General features: G+C 43.4%; 2 protein-coding genes across 4 annotated transcripts; both read right to left on the bottom strand.

Annotated features, from left to right (window-relative positions):
* Positions 1-862: 862 nt before the first annotated feature.
* On the bottom strand, positions 863-11,811 carry pdpk1b (3-phosphoinositide dependent protein kinase 1b). Its single transcript, XM_083687418.1, has 14 exons — positions 11,687-11,811; positions 9,155-9,418; positions 8,684-8,726; positions 7,922-8,059; positions 7,244-7,388; positions 6,617-6,714; positions 6,360-6,435; positions 6,059-6,127; positions 5,784-5,880; positions 5,443-5,616; positions 4,965-5,194; positions 4,716-4,773; positions 3,903-4,055; positions 863-3,479 (listed from the first exon to the last, which is right to left on the bottom strand). The coding sequence occupies exons 1-14, from the start codon at positions 11,708-11,710 to the stop codon at positions 3,366-3,368; spliced, it is 1,683 nt and encodes a 560-aa protein (XP_083543544.1). The 5' UTR covers positions 11,711-11,811; the 3' UTR covers positions 863-3,365.
* Positions 11,812-12,545: 734 nt separating this feature from the next.
* Positions 12,546-15,727, bottom strand: tsr3 (TSR3 ribosome maturation factor). 3 transcript variants are annotated; one of them, XM_083688258.1, is made up of 7 exons: positions 15,507-15,711; positions 15,297-15,424; positions 14,683-14,896; positions 14,188-14,381; positions 13,716-13,883; positions 13,187-13,241; positions 12,546-12,864 (listed from the first exon to the last, which is right to left on the bottom strand). In XM_083688258.1, exons 2-7 carry the CDS (start codon positions 15,415-15,417, stop codon positions 12,756-12,758), a joined length of 861 nt encoding a protein of 286 aa, XP_083544384.1. In that variant the 5' UTR covers positions 15,418-15,424; positions 15,507-15,711; the 3' UTR covers positions 12,546-12,755. The 3 variants fall into 3 exon arrangements, with proteins under 3 accessions (XP_083544384.1, XP_083544385.1, XP_083544383.1); XM_083688259.1 differs by having other exon boundaries at positions 12,547-12,864; positions 15,689-15,727; XM_083688257.1 differs by having other exon boundaries at positions 12,547-12,864; positions 15,297-15,711.
* Between the last annotated feature and the right edge of the window lie 68 nt (positions 15,728-15,795).

Genomic DNA, 15,795 nt, shown 5'->3' with positions numbered 1-15,795 from the left:
CCCCCATTAAAGTCACATGACCTATGACCCCTGAGAGACTGGGAAATACACTCACCCAACACTTTATTAGGAACATCTGTACACCTTCTCATGGTGGAGGTGGTGTAATGGTGTGGGGAATGTTTTCTTGGCACACTTTGGGCCCGTTAATACCAATCAATTATCTCTTGAATGTCACAGCCTATTTGAGTATTGTTGCTGACCATGTGCATCCCTTCATGGCCACAATTTACCCATCTTATATTGGCTACTTCCAGCATGGTAATGCAATATGTCTCAAAGCAAAAGTAATCTCAAACTGGTTTCATGAACATGACAATGAGTTCAGTGTTCTTCAGTGGCCTTCCCAGTCACCGGATCTGAATCCAATAGAACACCTTTGGGATGTGGTAGAACGGGAGATTCGTAGCTTGAAAGTGCACCTGAAAAATCTGCAGGAATTGCATGATGCAATCATGTCATCATGGACCAGAATCTCAAAAGAATGTTTCCAACATCTTGTGGAATCAATGCCATGAAGAATTGAGGTTGTTTTGAGAGCAAAGGGAGGCCCTACCCAGTGTTAGTATAGTGTTCCTAATAAAGTACTCATGAGTGTATATACAATCACCACCATGGGCCTGTTTGAACACTTGCATACTTCCTCTTTCGTGATACACGTCCCCAACATGACATCCACGCTACAGTAGCTCAGTGATTGCATCATGCATTCTTAAAGTATTCAAAACAGGGCCAGTGCTTGTTTGTGAAGTCATCATCAGTAAGCCTGAAAATGTGTCCCAAATGTTCCCCATTCTAATTGTCAACAGGTGATGTGACTTTTCATGTGTGTGGATGTAAACAAAAGACAGGACAAGTGGCATTTATTTGTATGCCTAAATCCCTACATGCTTTATTTACGTGACTACCAAGCATTACGTGGAAAAGTCTTCATTCAACAACTAGCTACTGACCTAGCGCACAAATAATCAAGAGAGAGAAGGAACAGATTCATTAAATTATCAGAAATATGATTAAATCACTGAGCAAATAGAAAATGTATATGATATAGTAAGAAAAAAGCTGTAAAATATTATAGTTTACAATAATTATTCACATTCAAAGGCTTTACATCTCAATACATACACAACATGGCCCCTGAACATGACAATCCAAATATGATTCATATATTAGAATTTAAATAACACAGAATGAACTAGAGGCTAAACAATAGCCATCAAATAACCTTATACAAGAATAAAAATACAAAAACTGTATCCTAATATCATTGCATTACTTGCTTCAGATTTCAATAATACATCGTCTGTACATCACAGTTCTAGTCGGTTACAAACCAGGTAGAGTATTACATACACAATGTAACCGACTTGCCGCCCAACTTTTGATTTTTAAAAATGTTTCTAGCAAGAGTAGAGTAAGTAAAACACCTGTTTTTCTAGAGTGTTTTCTTGACTTTTAGAGACAGATACAGCAATTTTCATCTGTTTTATTTATTTGGATCAGATAGATAGATGGATACTCTTTAGCTGACACATCCAAGCCTGGTACAGCCCAAACCTGGGGCCCCCCCAAGGCCTCTGCTCTGTTCACCCTCTCCAGCCTCACTCTGCCTTTTGTCTCAGCTGGAGGAGGAAGAGGATAGGAACCCCTACAGAGGATCTTTAGGCAATAATGTCAGGATTAAAAGTATTATTACTATTATCATATCTCTGAAAAATAAAGAGCAAAAAAATCAATCGCTCAATTGACCGTACTGTATATCGGGCCTGGGGGACATGTAGAAAAACAATAGGGACACTCCCAATGACCCTCAATAACCCAACAAGACAATGCCGCCATCTTGCCCCGGGACTGACTGCCTACAGCTGGACTGTGATTGCTTCCCAGAAGAAGTGATAGTAGAGTACTGTATGTATGCATGGAGCTCTGTTGAAGAAGCTTTCCTTATCCTCAAAAAGCTGTTCAACATAGGGGTGGTCAGCATTCGATTTGTGTTTTCAACAGGACATTTTACTTGAAGATGAACCAGACAAAAACTAAAAGGTATTTCAAACCACAAAGAAATAGCCAGTGAATTGTAAAGAACAGCCAAATAATTCAATAATAATAATAATAATAATAATAATATTAGCCATGGTTGCCAATGCAGTCAAAATACCCACCTTAACTAGAATAAACTATATCTCCAGTGCCCTGGGAGCGAAGCTACGTACAAGGCTGAGCTAGGAAACTGGCCGTGCAGGAAAGCTAAAGCGAAGTCTTATGATAGGATAGTAATAAGCTAGTGGCATGTATGTATGTATGTATGTATGTATGTATGCATGTAGGTATGTATGTATGCATGCATGCATGTTCACCCATCCCCTATAAAGCAATGTACTGGTCTAGTATTAGGGACTGTCCTCAGTCGCTAGAACCCAAACTGAAGCGCTAGAACCCTCTAGAACCCAGACTGAACCCTCTAGAACCCAGACTGAAGCGCCATGAGACTTGACCTATATTCATGTCTCACTGGAGGGACCAGCACTCGGCTCTGAAACATTAGGCCTAACATTAGACCATTAACTGGACTGCAATCAGGAAGTACCAAGAGCCAGGAGGACCAATTAGAGTATCATACTATGTGGACAGGGGGGGGGGCTCTGACAAAAATAAACTTTATTGAGGAAAGTAATGTTGGTTGGGGTGTGATGATACGGAACTGGGCTCATGATGGGTCTGCTCTGATTATGAAGTATGTATTATAGAGATAGAGTCTGATTACAGAAGCATACAATGTAATATTAGGATATGGTTTAGGTATCGTTACTGTACGGGATAGATAGATAGATAGATAGGCTCTGGTTTGGATTGTGTTCTGGGACTGGTGATGTAGTTGAAGCAGGAACTGAGATGGTCCTAAACGGTACCTATGCCTGTGGAACTCTACAGACCAGCCTGTCCTCTCTCTCTCTCTTTCTCTCTCCATCCATTCATTCATTCTTTCTCTCTCTCTCTCTCTCTCTCCCCTGCAGAATGTACAAGAAGCCGATGTGCATGGAAGCAGTCTCATCCTCATCATCACCACCATCATCATCATCATCCACACATGAATGGAAAACGCAGTAGAGGCCTCACAGAGAGCACAAAGAACAAGCAAAGCAACCCTGAATCCCCACGGTGTCTCTTTTTTCCTATTGGTTCTGCTCGTTTTTTCAGAGAAGGAAAAATAAACAAGGTCTAGATGCCATAGATGCCAGCGTCTCTAAAAGAGTTTGTTTACATTTGCGGTGATGAAGGCGGGCACTAAAGAGAGGGTGTTACTCTGCTTCCGTGATTGGCCCAGAGCTTGGAGGAAGGAGTGGCCAGCGGGAGGAACTGCTCTCCTATAGGCCGGGGTTTTGGTGCCTGTGATAGATCTTTCTCCACACTTCCTGGATCTTCTTACACCACTTATCAGCGTTGCCGCTGGGGTCCATCAGATAGTATGTTCGATTGGGCTGTGAAAACGACCAGAGAAAGGTCATTAGAAACCCATCAGTTGATCAGACAAAGGCAATGGCTGCAACTCAATCCGCGTGGCTTCCTCCCCATCATCTACACTGATCTGATAAGACATGGCAGGTAAAAGCTATAGGGCAGTTGAATTTGCATTCACCAGCCCAGTTATTTGCAGTGTGGATGGAGCAAAAGAACACAAGATGAGGAAGCTAATAAGGTTAACTATTGAGATTCACCTTCTCAATAGTTTGAAGCTATAAACAAATCCCATCTGCCATTATTACTTTCCACAATCATTAAGGGGGGTGTGATTTAGCTACGGCCATCAATAACAACATAACCCTCAAGTGAACAACCTATAATGCGTGTAGTGAGCATTTTCTGTGTGAACAACCTGTAATTGCTATCCAAATTTAACATACCGTGTGAACGAAGAAGGTCTTGAAGTTCTTGGCCTCTGGGCGCAGCTCAGGGGACCAGGGGATCTCCCCCTTCAGAACCTTGTTGACTGGGTCCACGTAGTACAGGTGTGGCCCTTCAGTCAAGAGCAGCTGCCTCCGCCGGGCAAACAGGCCCTGGAATAGAGGGTGGGAGGGATGGATGGAAGGAGAGAGAGATGGAGGAAAGAAAGAAGGGTGGAGGGTTTAAGTGAGAGCGAGATGGACGGAGGGAAGGAGAAGGAGGGAGGGATGGAAGGACGGGAACTTTATTCTCATACCCGGTCTGACTCATTTGAACACTAACCTGAAGAGGCTTTACATCTTGCTCCTCCAACAGTACTACAACAGTACAATATGTGTACAGTGGAAGGAAATATCAAAGTAGGCTGCTCGCAATATGTTTGTAGATGATTTCTCTCTGTTGGGACATCCTGTCTAACCCATATATGGCATGACATGACATGTTATGTTATGACCGCCAGAGGGCGCTGCAGCTTGAGTGTGACGTTCCACACCACAGAGGGAATTCCCCTTACTCCAGGATCTTCTTTCTCTCTTCATATGAATCTTTACCAGTGGAGGTAGAAATCTGAGGGCAGGCTCATTGTAATGCAATGAGCACGGAAATTCAGTTCCATGCATTACAATGAGCACGTCCTCTGATTTCTACCTCCACTGATTTAAAAGACATTTACTGACAAAATCTACTGCAAACGGATAAGCCACAAGTGACACTAAACAGGCTACTTAATGTACAAAACTTTCTCACAGAGATTCCTTGTTGGCATCATTTACCTTCCGTTTATCCACGGGGCCCATCTTCAGGATCAGGTTATTCTCAACAAACTGGTGCCTGTGGAGACAAACAATAATAAGGGCCACAAGCTTGAACCTTTAGTGCAGGTACATCAGAAGAAAATCATTGTACACAGTCCCATTTACAAAACATCAACTACTCCTAGGTTGTTATCAATTATCAATCCAATATGTTGTCGACACAGCACTTTGCCCCCCCCCCCCCCACACACACACACACACACTTACCAGGGGTTCCCGCCTGTCTGTTTGTCGAGCAGCAGCTGTTTCTCCTCGTCGGAGAACTGCAGGTCCAGCTCAAAGGAGTTGTTGTCCAGGTCGTGGATGTACTGCTCTATGTTGCTGCTGGAGCGTTGGGGCGGGGGAATGGACTCTGGCGTGGGCGTGGTGGAGAGGGAGTGGGACGAACTGGACTGGGCCACCTGCATGCTGCTGAACTGGCTCAGGAGGTCATCGTACTGGGGGGGGGGGGAGAGGAAAGGAGATTTAAACTGGGTAAGACTGATTTGAGAACTCCCCTCTATGTACTGTATATAGGGTTGTGTGAGGAAGCATATCAAATCAATTCCTGCAAAAGACATATCAGAAGACTGCATTACCATTATCTATTTGGGCCATGTTCTTCCATCTGTTGAATGTATGTATTTGTATCAAAGTTAGTGTGTGTGTGTGTGTGTGTGAGTATCTCTGGGCGTGTATTTCTCACGTTTCCATAGCAGTCCTCATCGTCCTCGGACATGGCGGGGAGGTAGGGGGTGAGCTTGGGGGGTGTCTGCACATGGAGGTCTCCCCAGGAGATGGTCTCGAAGAACGGGTGTCCCCTCAGAGGGTCGTAGCCCCCCATCTCCTCACACCCAAGCCTCTTGGAGGGATCCAGCGACTGGGGGAGGGAGAAACAGAGGAACAGTTGACAAACTACTTATCTAGTTGAAGCTATGCACCAATAGCCATCAACTATTGTCCAATTATGCCATAACATTATTATTAACATACTTTATATATCACTACGGCTCTTTTAGTGACTGTATTGAGTAGAACATATCCTACCAAGAGCTGCTCCACAAGGTCCTTGGCTTTGGGGAAGAACTTCTCTGGGAACTCATACTCCAACTTGATTATCTTCTGGAATATTAGGTACTCATTTCTGTCAGGAGTCAGGGAGGAGGAAGAGAGGGGAAAAGAAGACAGTGAGAGAAAGTGATATTAGAAACACCAAAAAGCTGTTAGAAGAAGGTTCTGTCACTAGAGGACATCTTCTGTGACATGTAACAAAGTGCATAGTGTAGTGCATCAGCCTGCAGCAGCCCTGCTCCTGTACTTACCCAGCTCTGAAGGGTGGTAAGCCAGCCACCAGCTGATAGATGATACATCCCAGGGCCCAGAGATCTGAGCTGCAACAACAACAGTTTATATCCACATTATAGTCCCGTTTGGATACTGTACTATACTCCTGTAAGGCTCTTTTGAAATTCTGAAATGCTCTCATTGGAGCTTTGACGGTAAGACTGGACACAACTAAAACAGTCCATGTTAAAAGCAACCCGGTGGCATAGTAACACAGCAAAGGAGGACATGAAACCCCTGCTGCCTGTCATGTGAGGTGATTGGTGAGAATCCTGTTACCTCTTGCAGGCCGATTTCTCCGTCAGCAACTCCGGAGACACGTACTGCGCAGTTCCTACAAAGGAGTTCGCTCTTGCTGCAAAACAAGACCACTATCGATCAGGCACGGCAGTTTAGAGTCGTTAAGAGGTAGTATAACAAGCAGACAAGACTTGTGGGAAAATAGGACTGTATCTGCGCCATATAGGATGGCTCCCACTGAATGCTTCATGTTGACCAAGAACTGCCTAAACTGGGCTATACCATCATACACGTACCTTGCTTGCTATCTGAGGATAACTGCTTTGCTGTTCCGAAATCTGTTATTTGGATGTGCATGTCTTCACTCAGTAAAATGTTCTCAGGTTTAAGGTCTCTGAAAGAGGGGGGAGAGAGAAAGGGAGGGGGAGAGAGACAGAGAGAGAGAGAGAGAGAGAGAGAGAGAGCAAAGAGAGAAATAAAGGTGTGAGGGAACTAATGTTTCACATCAGGAGAAAATGTCATGGCTTCATCTCCAAATACATACTGTCCATGTATTCAAAAAGACTGCACAGTATTCACTTAACAGTTTGTTGACAATAATGATCTTTACAATTGTATGGTTGACCTGTAACACGTTTGCCTGATTGCCCCAGAATGTTTGAGCTTTTATTAAACTCATATTACAGTCACTGTCATCATGTCAAACACCAGTACTATTGGATAATAGCTGAACCTGTTTGGGGCAAGGTACACATCATTACAGACCAGGGGAGGCTGATGGAGGCATAAAACAGAGGACGGGTTATTTGTAATGCATGGAATGGAATTAGGAATGGTATCAAACACCAATGACACCATTCCGTTCCATGCATGCATTCCAATGCCTCCCCTGTTACAGACGTACCTGTATTGGCATTTCTTACCTGTGTATTATCCCCTTATCATGCAAATATTCTAGTGCGCAAACTATTTCAGCCGAGTAGAATCTAGTACAGGTCTCATCAAAAGAACCAATTTTGCGAATGTATTTCAAAAGCTCCCCATTCTTAGCATAGCTGAGGCCAAAATCTGACAGAAAGTTGTTAAGGAAAACAAAACATTTCCGTGGAGCAAATAAGCACAAGACACAACAAATGTTTACAACTAAGGTAAGAAAACATACCGTTAATGACAACCCATATAGTTTTCAATGTACATCGTGTGAATGTCTGTTACAGCAACCATGTAGATGCTTACATGGTGGCACCACATCCAATTGTCGACCAGGGAAACCTGGTGGAGGTAGAAATCGGGGGACGGGCTCATTGTCATGCACGGAATGGAATGAGGAATTGTGATTGCATTACAATGAGCCCCTCCTCCGATTTCTACCTCCACCAGCCTCCCCTGATGTTGACTATTCAAATCATTAATTACATTTGATTGAGGCATCGAGCCATTGCCTCATATTCGTGTAAAACATCAGAGTCTTGTTAATTCACTCACACCAGACTGTCAACTGGACAGCCTTGCAGAGCATGAAATAGCCTCTGTTCACTGGAGAACATACAGATCCCCAAAGTTGATGAGCACTTGTTGATGCAGTTCTTGTTAAAGGATACACAGCTTTTCATCATCTTGAAACGTAAAGTAGAGTTTGACGAAGAACGGGTGATCTAGATTTGACATCACGTCCCTCTCTCTCTTCACGTACTGGGCCTTGTTCTCCTTCATAATATGCCGCTTCTCCAAAATCTTAACTGGGAGAGAGATGGAAAAACACAGACACAGTCAATTAGTAACACTTTACTTTGCCCGTATACCTGTGGAGTAACACACTGATTATTCTGATAACATTGTATTTAAATAGTCACAAAGTGTGTGACAGACAGCATATTAATACAAAGTTGTTCGTAGAGTAAACACAGGTATGTGTGATCAAGTCAATATACAGCATTGGGAAAAAAAAAGAACCACAACAAGAAACTTGACACTCCCATGAATTCTTGGAAACATATGCAAATATACTGTACCACGGCAATGCAGAGCAACAGGTATTCAACAATGCAGTAATTCTAATGTGTTCCATAAACAGGGGTGGCAGGTAGCCTAGAGGTTAGAGAGGCAGGCCAGCAGTTGGAACGTCATTGGTTTGATACCCCACCTTGGGAGAGGGGCCGGATGTGAGCTGGTGACTGGAGGGTTGCTGGCATCATATCTAAGGTATCCTACCACCACTGCTGTTGTGCCCACTTAACCCCTAACTGCTCCAGGGGTGCCTGTCAGGGGCTGACCCTATGCAATAGAGCCCAGAGCTGCAAAAAGATAATTTCCCTCGGGAATCAATAAAGTATACATTATTATTATTTAAAACAGCCACTTACTTGCATATTCTTTTGCCGTTGACTGTTCTCTTGCCAGGACAACCTATGAAAATAAAGACACACTGTTTGAAGAGAACGCCACATGTCAACAAGTCCAATAACATCTCCTCCCTTCATCTCCCAGTGTGTAAGTGAGGTGGGGAGTAGATAAGACATTCAGTGGAACAAACTCAGCCATTCTCTGATCAATTAACATGAACTGAAGATGAGTCACTGGGGTTCGTATATGACCACAAGAATGCTAGCATGTAACAACATCTATCTGGGTCTAACTCATAAGCCAAAAGGAATGCAGAAGACATTGCTAAGACTATAGTACTACTCTACTTTCACTTAACTCTCTCTAGTAGTAATGAGGGGAGTTCAACCCCATACAATGCAAGCATTTTGGGTGTCTAGATTTGCGCTATATAAATGCAATGGATTATATTATTATTATTATTATAATATATAGTTAGTAGTAGTACGTACGGTCGAAAAGGAGCCCTCTCCCAGTATCTTGCCAAACTTGAAGTCCTCTGGCCTCTTCTTGCGTGGCTGCGAGCCCTGGCTGGCAGGCTTGCCCGCTGCAGTGGGCCGGGCCTCAGAGGCTGCTGGACCCTCCATGCTGGGGCAGTGGCTGCTACTTGCGCCTGGGATAGCAAGTGGCAAGCAGGAGTCGGGCTGGTTTCTTACCATTGATGGATGTGGGCAGGAACAGATGACAACGCTGGATTGAATGGGCACAACATCATACTGTAGGGAGGGGGAGAGAGAGAGGGAGAGAGAGAAGAGAATAGGCGTCATTAGATAACATCATACTGCAAGATGATGGGAAGGTGAAGTCAAACGGGGGAATGTATTGGACATGATACTATCATTAGGGGAGAGCAGCAGATCACACCCCGTACTGATCTCCAGCTGCATATCACCTAAAGCAATGGGACATTCCATTGGAACATCATCAAATGAGACAAATGGCAGAAGTCTACTTGAGGTTAATTCAAATATTTAGAGCACAAACCTTGTCTTGTAATGATTTTCATTCACTTTCCTATGCCTCACTCCTATGCCTCAGAGGAGCCGACCCCTAAACTCTGTGCATCTTGTCACAAAACATTGAGGAAACATTCCTGCTCTGTTAATTTACAGACCTTTAAGGGGGTAGGTGTGAACAAAACAGCTTGGCTTCTCTCTCTGGTGGGACTACGGGCCCCAAGGGGATGCAAGCTAACTCACACTGCACATAAACTAAGACTCACAGTCTAGTAATACTTGAATTAATACCTTTTCTTCCTAACTACTGATACTGTCTGTGAATGGGTTACAAACCATCAACAACACAACTCCTCACTTAACAGCAGCAGGTATTATTCCAGACCAAGCAGGTGAGAGAAGTTCATATTTGAAGTTTGAGATGGAAACATATTTATAAGAAAGTAATAAATGAGTGAATCTTTGTACGCATATCACCCAAGTGAGCATTACTTTATGCCTCATATGCTAAATTGAGGATGTACTAGGCCTGGCATATATTTTAACCTGAAAACTGGGGCTTACAGTATTTCATTATCAAAACATGGCCACCCTCAACCTTGACTCATCTAGGCTATTCCTTGTCACCACAGCCAGTAACTGACCACACCTTTCTCACGCATGTGGAGGGATCGAGTAGCCAGGGGTTATGATGACAACCTTATACACAAGACCAAATTGTGGTTTTCAACGTGTTAGCTTATGATAGTAGGACAACAGAATGGCCCAGCCCTTTTCTCTGATGATGAAAAATCAAAGACATCCTCCATGTGACCGTAAAGCCAGTGACACCAAAAACTGACGTTACACGATACACACACTCACGTTTAAATTCACTAGACATGAAAAACAAAGTTGATAGACTCGTCATCAGAAGCCATCTGTATCATGTGCTGCATTTTCATTAGCAAGTAGCATCCTGCCTACCATGTTGTGAGCATGCTAACAAGCTAATGCTAACCAGCACTGAGTGAGGACGCCAACGCAAAGGTCGTTTCATTTAGAAGGCTAATTGCAACGTGATTAATTTGCCAAACAGTCCATTTTCCCAATCATATTAAACATTTAAATACTATAAATAGTTACATAGAATACAGGCAGCTCAAACTAAGCTTCAAGTTCGGGAACTTGCTAGCTAAGATAGCTTAGCGTTAGGCCTAAGCTATATTCATTGGGTAGCTAACTAGCTAGCTGTCAAATTGCTGTCAAATAGGTGACTGCCAAATTGACAGTTTCTTTGTAAAAATGGCCAGGTGAAATCTCGAGCTAGTGAGCTTAGTGAGGCTGCAACAGTCCACAAGGTGTGGCCTGATAGCTGGGTTGCTGATCCTATGATGATGAGCAATGGTTACCAGCAAAGTATGTTGATGATGATGGTGTAGCTAATAGTAGCTAGCTAGCTAGAGTTAGGGCGCAACTTTACAGTTTGGTGAATGACCAACTAGTTAGCATCGAGACAGAGCTGTCACTCCAAGTATTCTAATTGATTGCAAGCTGATCACCAATCAACTCACCATCGAAAGAGAAACGCACATTACACATTTCACAATCTCTCTCACACAGCTAATGTAAGAAGCTTTGGGTGTAGCTGACACAGGCAAGTTGACAGCTAACCACAACACTACTAGCATGCTAGCTTGCTGGTTGACTAGTTAGCATAACATAAAAAGCGCGTAACAATAATCATAACATTGAGACAATACTGCACCACGGGTTCCCCAAATCACAGACTGATGTAAAAATCCAACAAACTCATAATGTTGAGCCAGATAGACGTGCATTTGCTCGTCAATCAAACTATCCATATACTATGCAAGCTGTAAGCTAAGCTAAAGCTAGCTAGATAGCAATTCAGAGGTCCTTCTCCTGGTATTACCGCTGTTTGAAATGAAGGCCCAACGCATCGAAAATGTTGTCAAACTGCCGCTACATAGTACATTTTGAACAACGGCTTCGAACTGAAATTCAGTGGAAAGTTGCAATACTCACTAATTGACTTGTGGCTCTTGCCATGGAAGTCTTCCGCGAGTATTTATTTGGAATAAAATAATTACAGAACCTCCAGTAATGGCTGCCTCTGCGCCTTCATTTTCCAGCTGTGACGTCGTTCCACAACAATGTTACCGCAAAGACAGGAGAGGATACTTCCCTGTACCCGCCCCCTTCACCGCGACCGCGTTTCTACTGAACTTCATTAAAATGAAGGCGGTCATAGACAGAAAAGTCGTCAAAAACGTCTACCTATGTTTTAAGAAACATTGCATTGCTTAGCTAATAATTTTCTTCATTATTTTGCTATTTTGCTGCATATACTCACTTCAGCTCCCATTCTCTACTCTCTCAATGTCAACAGCACAGACCAAAACATTGTCATCATTGACAAGTCGTCTATCTAACATACAATGAACATGTTTCCCTAAAGAGACATGAATCTGGATTTTTATAAAGCTTATTGTACTGTGACAGTCTTGGCCATCAACAAGAGGTCCGTAACTGGTTTCTGGTCCAGGCTTCACCTTACATCTCTTGTGAATCCCAACGATGACGAATCCTCAGGAGAAATGGCTATTCACTCCCTCTTTATTCATACTGTAAACATCAAACCTATCAACCTTTTTTAGTGTCTGACACATTATGTCTCATAGGTTCCATAACTGAACCACCCTTCTCTTCTTACAGGGAACACAATCACAAATTACATCTTACTTAGAGCCAACAAAACAAACTTCTTTCTCCTTCCTCAAACAACGTACTGTACCTCTGGTGAGCTGGTGACATGTTTGGATGTGGCCCTGTAATTTGAATGCAAGATAATGTGTCCATTTTTGGACTTCACTTTATCTTATCACTGAACCATCTGTGTCATTTGACTCGCACACAAATAGGGTGTTAAATATTTTATATTCAAATTGATCACCATTAACTTATTGTTAGAACATGTATTAAAAATATATATACAATTTGAAGTATACATAATTTCTCAAACGGCCTCCATTTCTTTCTTGTATTCAGTCCCCTCCATCCATATTCCTCATTGCATATGTGACAGCTTTCATGTCTATTCCTCTTTGTCATCACTTCCTGATTTTTTCTCCTCGTCATCATCATCATCTTCTGATGTCTCAGCTTCCTCCCCACTGTCAGAATCATCCTCTTCCTCAGTACCACTGTAGACAGGAAACATGCAACACCTTTAACACACACACTTAAACCACATGATGCAATAGATTCTTCTAGAATAGATACCCGGTTGCTTGTCAACCAAGATTTAGATTGTGCAATTTCAGTCAAGTGTCTAAATGGCAAACTTATATAGAGCGACCCGTAACAAAACAGACCCCTAGCCCCCACCCCGTATGCAGTTGTGGACTGGATACAATTGTAGAAAGTACACCAAGCCTATCTGAGGGCTTTCGCTGGGCTCCAGAAGTGCATAGGAGGTAGATTAGGTACTACTGATCGATTTGGGATAGGGCCAAAGTCTCTCACCACTGGGGTCTGTTGAGATTCATGCATTCTCTTCCCGAGTCAACATCGAATGGATCTGTAAAGACAAATTATTATATTATTATAATGGATCTGTAAAGACTTAGTTCATAGGGACAAAAAGTAGGGTTTAAACCTCTGAGGAGAAACCCCCACAACATTTCCACTCAAGGTAAAGTATGTGCCATGTCAACATTCCATGAGTTAAGTAGCGTTGCCCCTCCTAAAGCATTCTGTGACTTCACACCTCACGTTGCTTACATCTCAACCTATACATACATCTGAAAATGTGGGGCAATGGACTGTCTGGAACTGGGGACTAAACTATTAGGCTGCATCTCAATAGCCTAAGGTGGATTTCTCTCCTTGTCTCCTTCCCTCCATCTGCACCCATTTAGTAGAACTGGAGAGGTGAAAGACACTGCCCCTGTCAATATGTGCCCCTGTCTTTCCATATGAATTAGATGAAGGGAAGGAAAGGAAACAAGAAGAGGAAGGAAGTCTCTTAAGACAATTTACTGTAGAATCTTACCAAACTCCAGTTCTTCTGGGGCTTCGTTGAGGTACTCTTTCTCCACAGTCAGCAGCTCCTCCTCGGAGTGACAGGCAGCATAGCGCTCCAGTAGAATCTTATTGAGCTCCAGGAACACCGGCCCCCACTTAAACTTGCTCAGGAGGATCATTGCCAGCTCCTGGAAGCCTGCAGCATTCGAGAACATTTCAAACATTCTATTTCAGTTGATTTTTCCTTGTGTGTATAGTCTGTGTCAGACTCACTGTTTTTAATGTGTATGATGTGATTATCATTATTATAATTCTCGTAAGCAGATATCAAATGCAAATTCCTCGGATGGACAACACAGTTCTATATTCTATTCTCTTCGATTCCTCTAACACACATCACAATAAAAACCAAAACCTTTATTCATGATTATCGATCATCACACAGACTGCTAAGGCAGCAGCTAATGGCAATCCGAACTTCAGAGCAGCTCCAGCCTTACCCACGATGCAGAAGGTGGCAGCGAAGGCCTCGACACAGGACAGCTTGCAGGGCTTGCCGTAGTTGACAGGGTTGGCTGCCACCAGGTAGGGCAGCAGCCGTGGGTGACTCCCCACCATCTTACTGAAGGGAGTCTCCTCAAGTTTGGCCCAGGAGCAGTCGATGACCGCCAGTCCGCACTGAGCCACAATCTCCCTGAAACACACAGGACCACAATCAATCAAACCTTCATCTACAGAAGTAGAGACCAGAGTGTTCGGATGTGTTCTTTGGTATATAGATCAGTGGTTCCATGCCAACTACATTGCAGATCTCACAACACCTGGATAAGTATTTAACATGCAGCTAACCGCACCATATGATATAGCAATCTGATGCCAGGCTGCGCAGTTGATGACACGACATGCAACCATTCGTTGATGCACGCCAACTGACTGCAATAGTACCTGGAACGCGCCTGTGTATGTGCGTGTCTCATATGTACAGCATCACTCACCTGTCTAGTGGGGTCACATACTTGGTGCCCATGGGGCTGAGTATGAGGCCGTTGAACCTCTGGTTGAGACGCAGGTTGCGAACGAAGCCCTTGCGGACAAGCTTCCTTCCTGTGCAGCGCTTGGGGTCGCAGTGACCCAGTTCCCACATGGCCAAGGGGCATGGCAGCTTCACCTGGGTAGAAGCCTCTCCTCCATCCTCCGGGTGCAGAGATACTGAAACACACACAGGACACATAGAATACAAGAATATATGATAATTGACAGCGTACATGAGTATGAGCACAGTCCCTCATATAAGTGACTACTGTACTGTAGTACAGTACCACCAGTGTACTGGTCCTTGAAAATACGTCCGTCGATTTCTACCTCCACCAACCTCCCCATGCAGTGCACATAACATTCTGTCCATGAGAAAGTCTTATTACTATTATCAATACTTCTTCCCAGAACTAGGGTTCGTGATCTGGATTGTTTGTACTCTCTCCGCCAAATCGGTTGGCCATCAGAGATATATACTGAAATGTATGCACTCACTGCAATGTAAGTCGCTTTGGATAAAAGTGTCAGCTAAATGTCATATATTATTATTATTATAAAGAGAGGCTTACTGTACCTTGTAATGCACTATGCATTTCTTCCGTGAAAGTCTCGAGAGATTTCCCTTTCATCTTGTGCCGTTTGTCTTTCCCCTTGTTCACGGGTCGCTCGAATTTACCCTGCTTCTTTCGTCCCATGGCGGATCTGTTCGATTATGTCTCGTTAATCACAGTAGCTAAATGTAAAGCACAAATATAGCTAGTAGCTACATAGTATCCAGCCAAACCTGTGCACATGGATGGCGAATGTCTTGTTCAGTAAGTAAGCCAGTAAGCTGCTACCGAGATGACAGCATTCAGTAACTCCAGCTCCTTATTTACCAAAGTATATGTAATCCTCTGGTCAAGTTTAGAGACCATATTACATTAGTTTCAGTTGATTATATTGTAAGAGATATGTCGTTCATACCTTCACGTACTGCATGCGCTCACACATAGTACACACACTGAGGACAACGCATGCGCAGCTCTAGTATTTTGATCAGCTGATTACTTCCCAGCTGATCACGTGTCTGG

This window comes from Argentina silus (assembly GCF_951799395.1).
Source record: "Argentina silus genome assembly, chromosome: 16".
NCBI classification, from domain to species: Eukaryota; Metazoa; Chordata; class Actinopteri; order Argentiniformes; family Argentinidae; genus Argentina; species Argentina silus.
This window is presented reverse-complemented; position numbering and strand designations above follow the sequence as displayed.

Bases quoted from the DNA above. Each gene is read 5' to 3' on its own strand.
- tsr3 (XM_083688259.1), bottom strand. From the start codon at position 15,417: ATGGGACGAAAGAAGCAGGGTAAATTCGAGCGACCCGTGAACAAGGGG. The intron at 14,897-15,296 runs GTACAGTAAGCC...TGTGTGTTTCAG, and splicing joins AATGCATAGTGCATTACAAG to TATCTCTGCACCCGGAGGAT. The intron at 14,382-14,682 runs GTGAGTGATGCT...TGTGTGTTTCAG, and splicing joins TATGTGACCCCACTAGACAG to GGAGATTGTGGCTCAGTGCG.
- pdpk1b (XM_083687418.1), bottom strand. From the start codon at position 11,710: ATGGCAAGAGCCACAAGTCAATTA. The intron at 4,774-4,964 runs GTAAGTGTGTGT...TTGTCTCCACAG, and splicing joins CAGACAGGCGGGAACCCCTG to GCACCAGTTTGTTGAGAATA. The intron at 3,480-3,902 runs GTATGTTAAATT...TCGTTTTCACAG, and splicing joins AGACCTTCTTCGTTCACACG to CCCAATCGAACATACTATCT.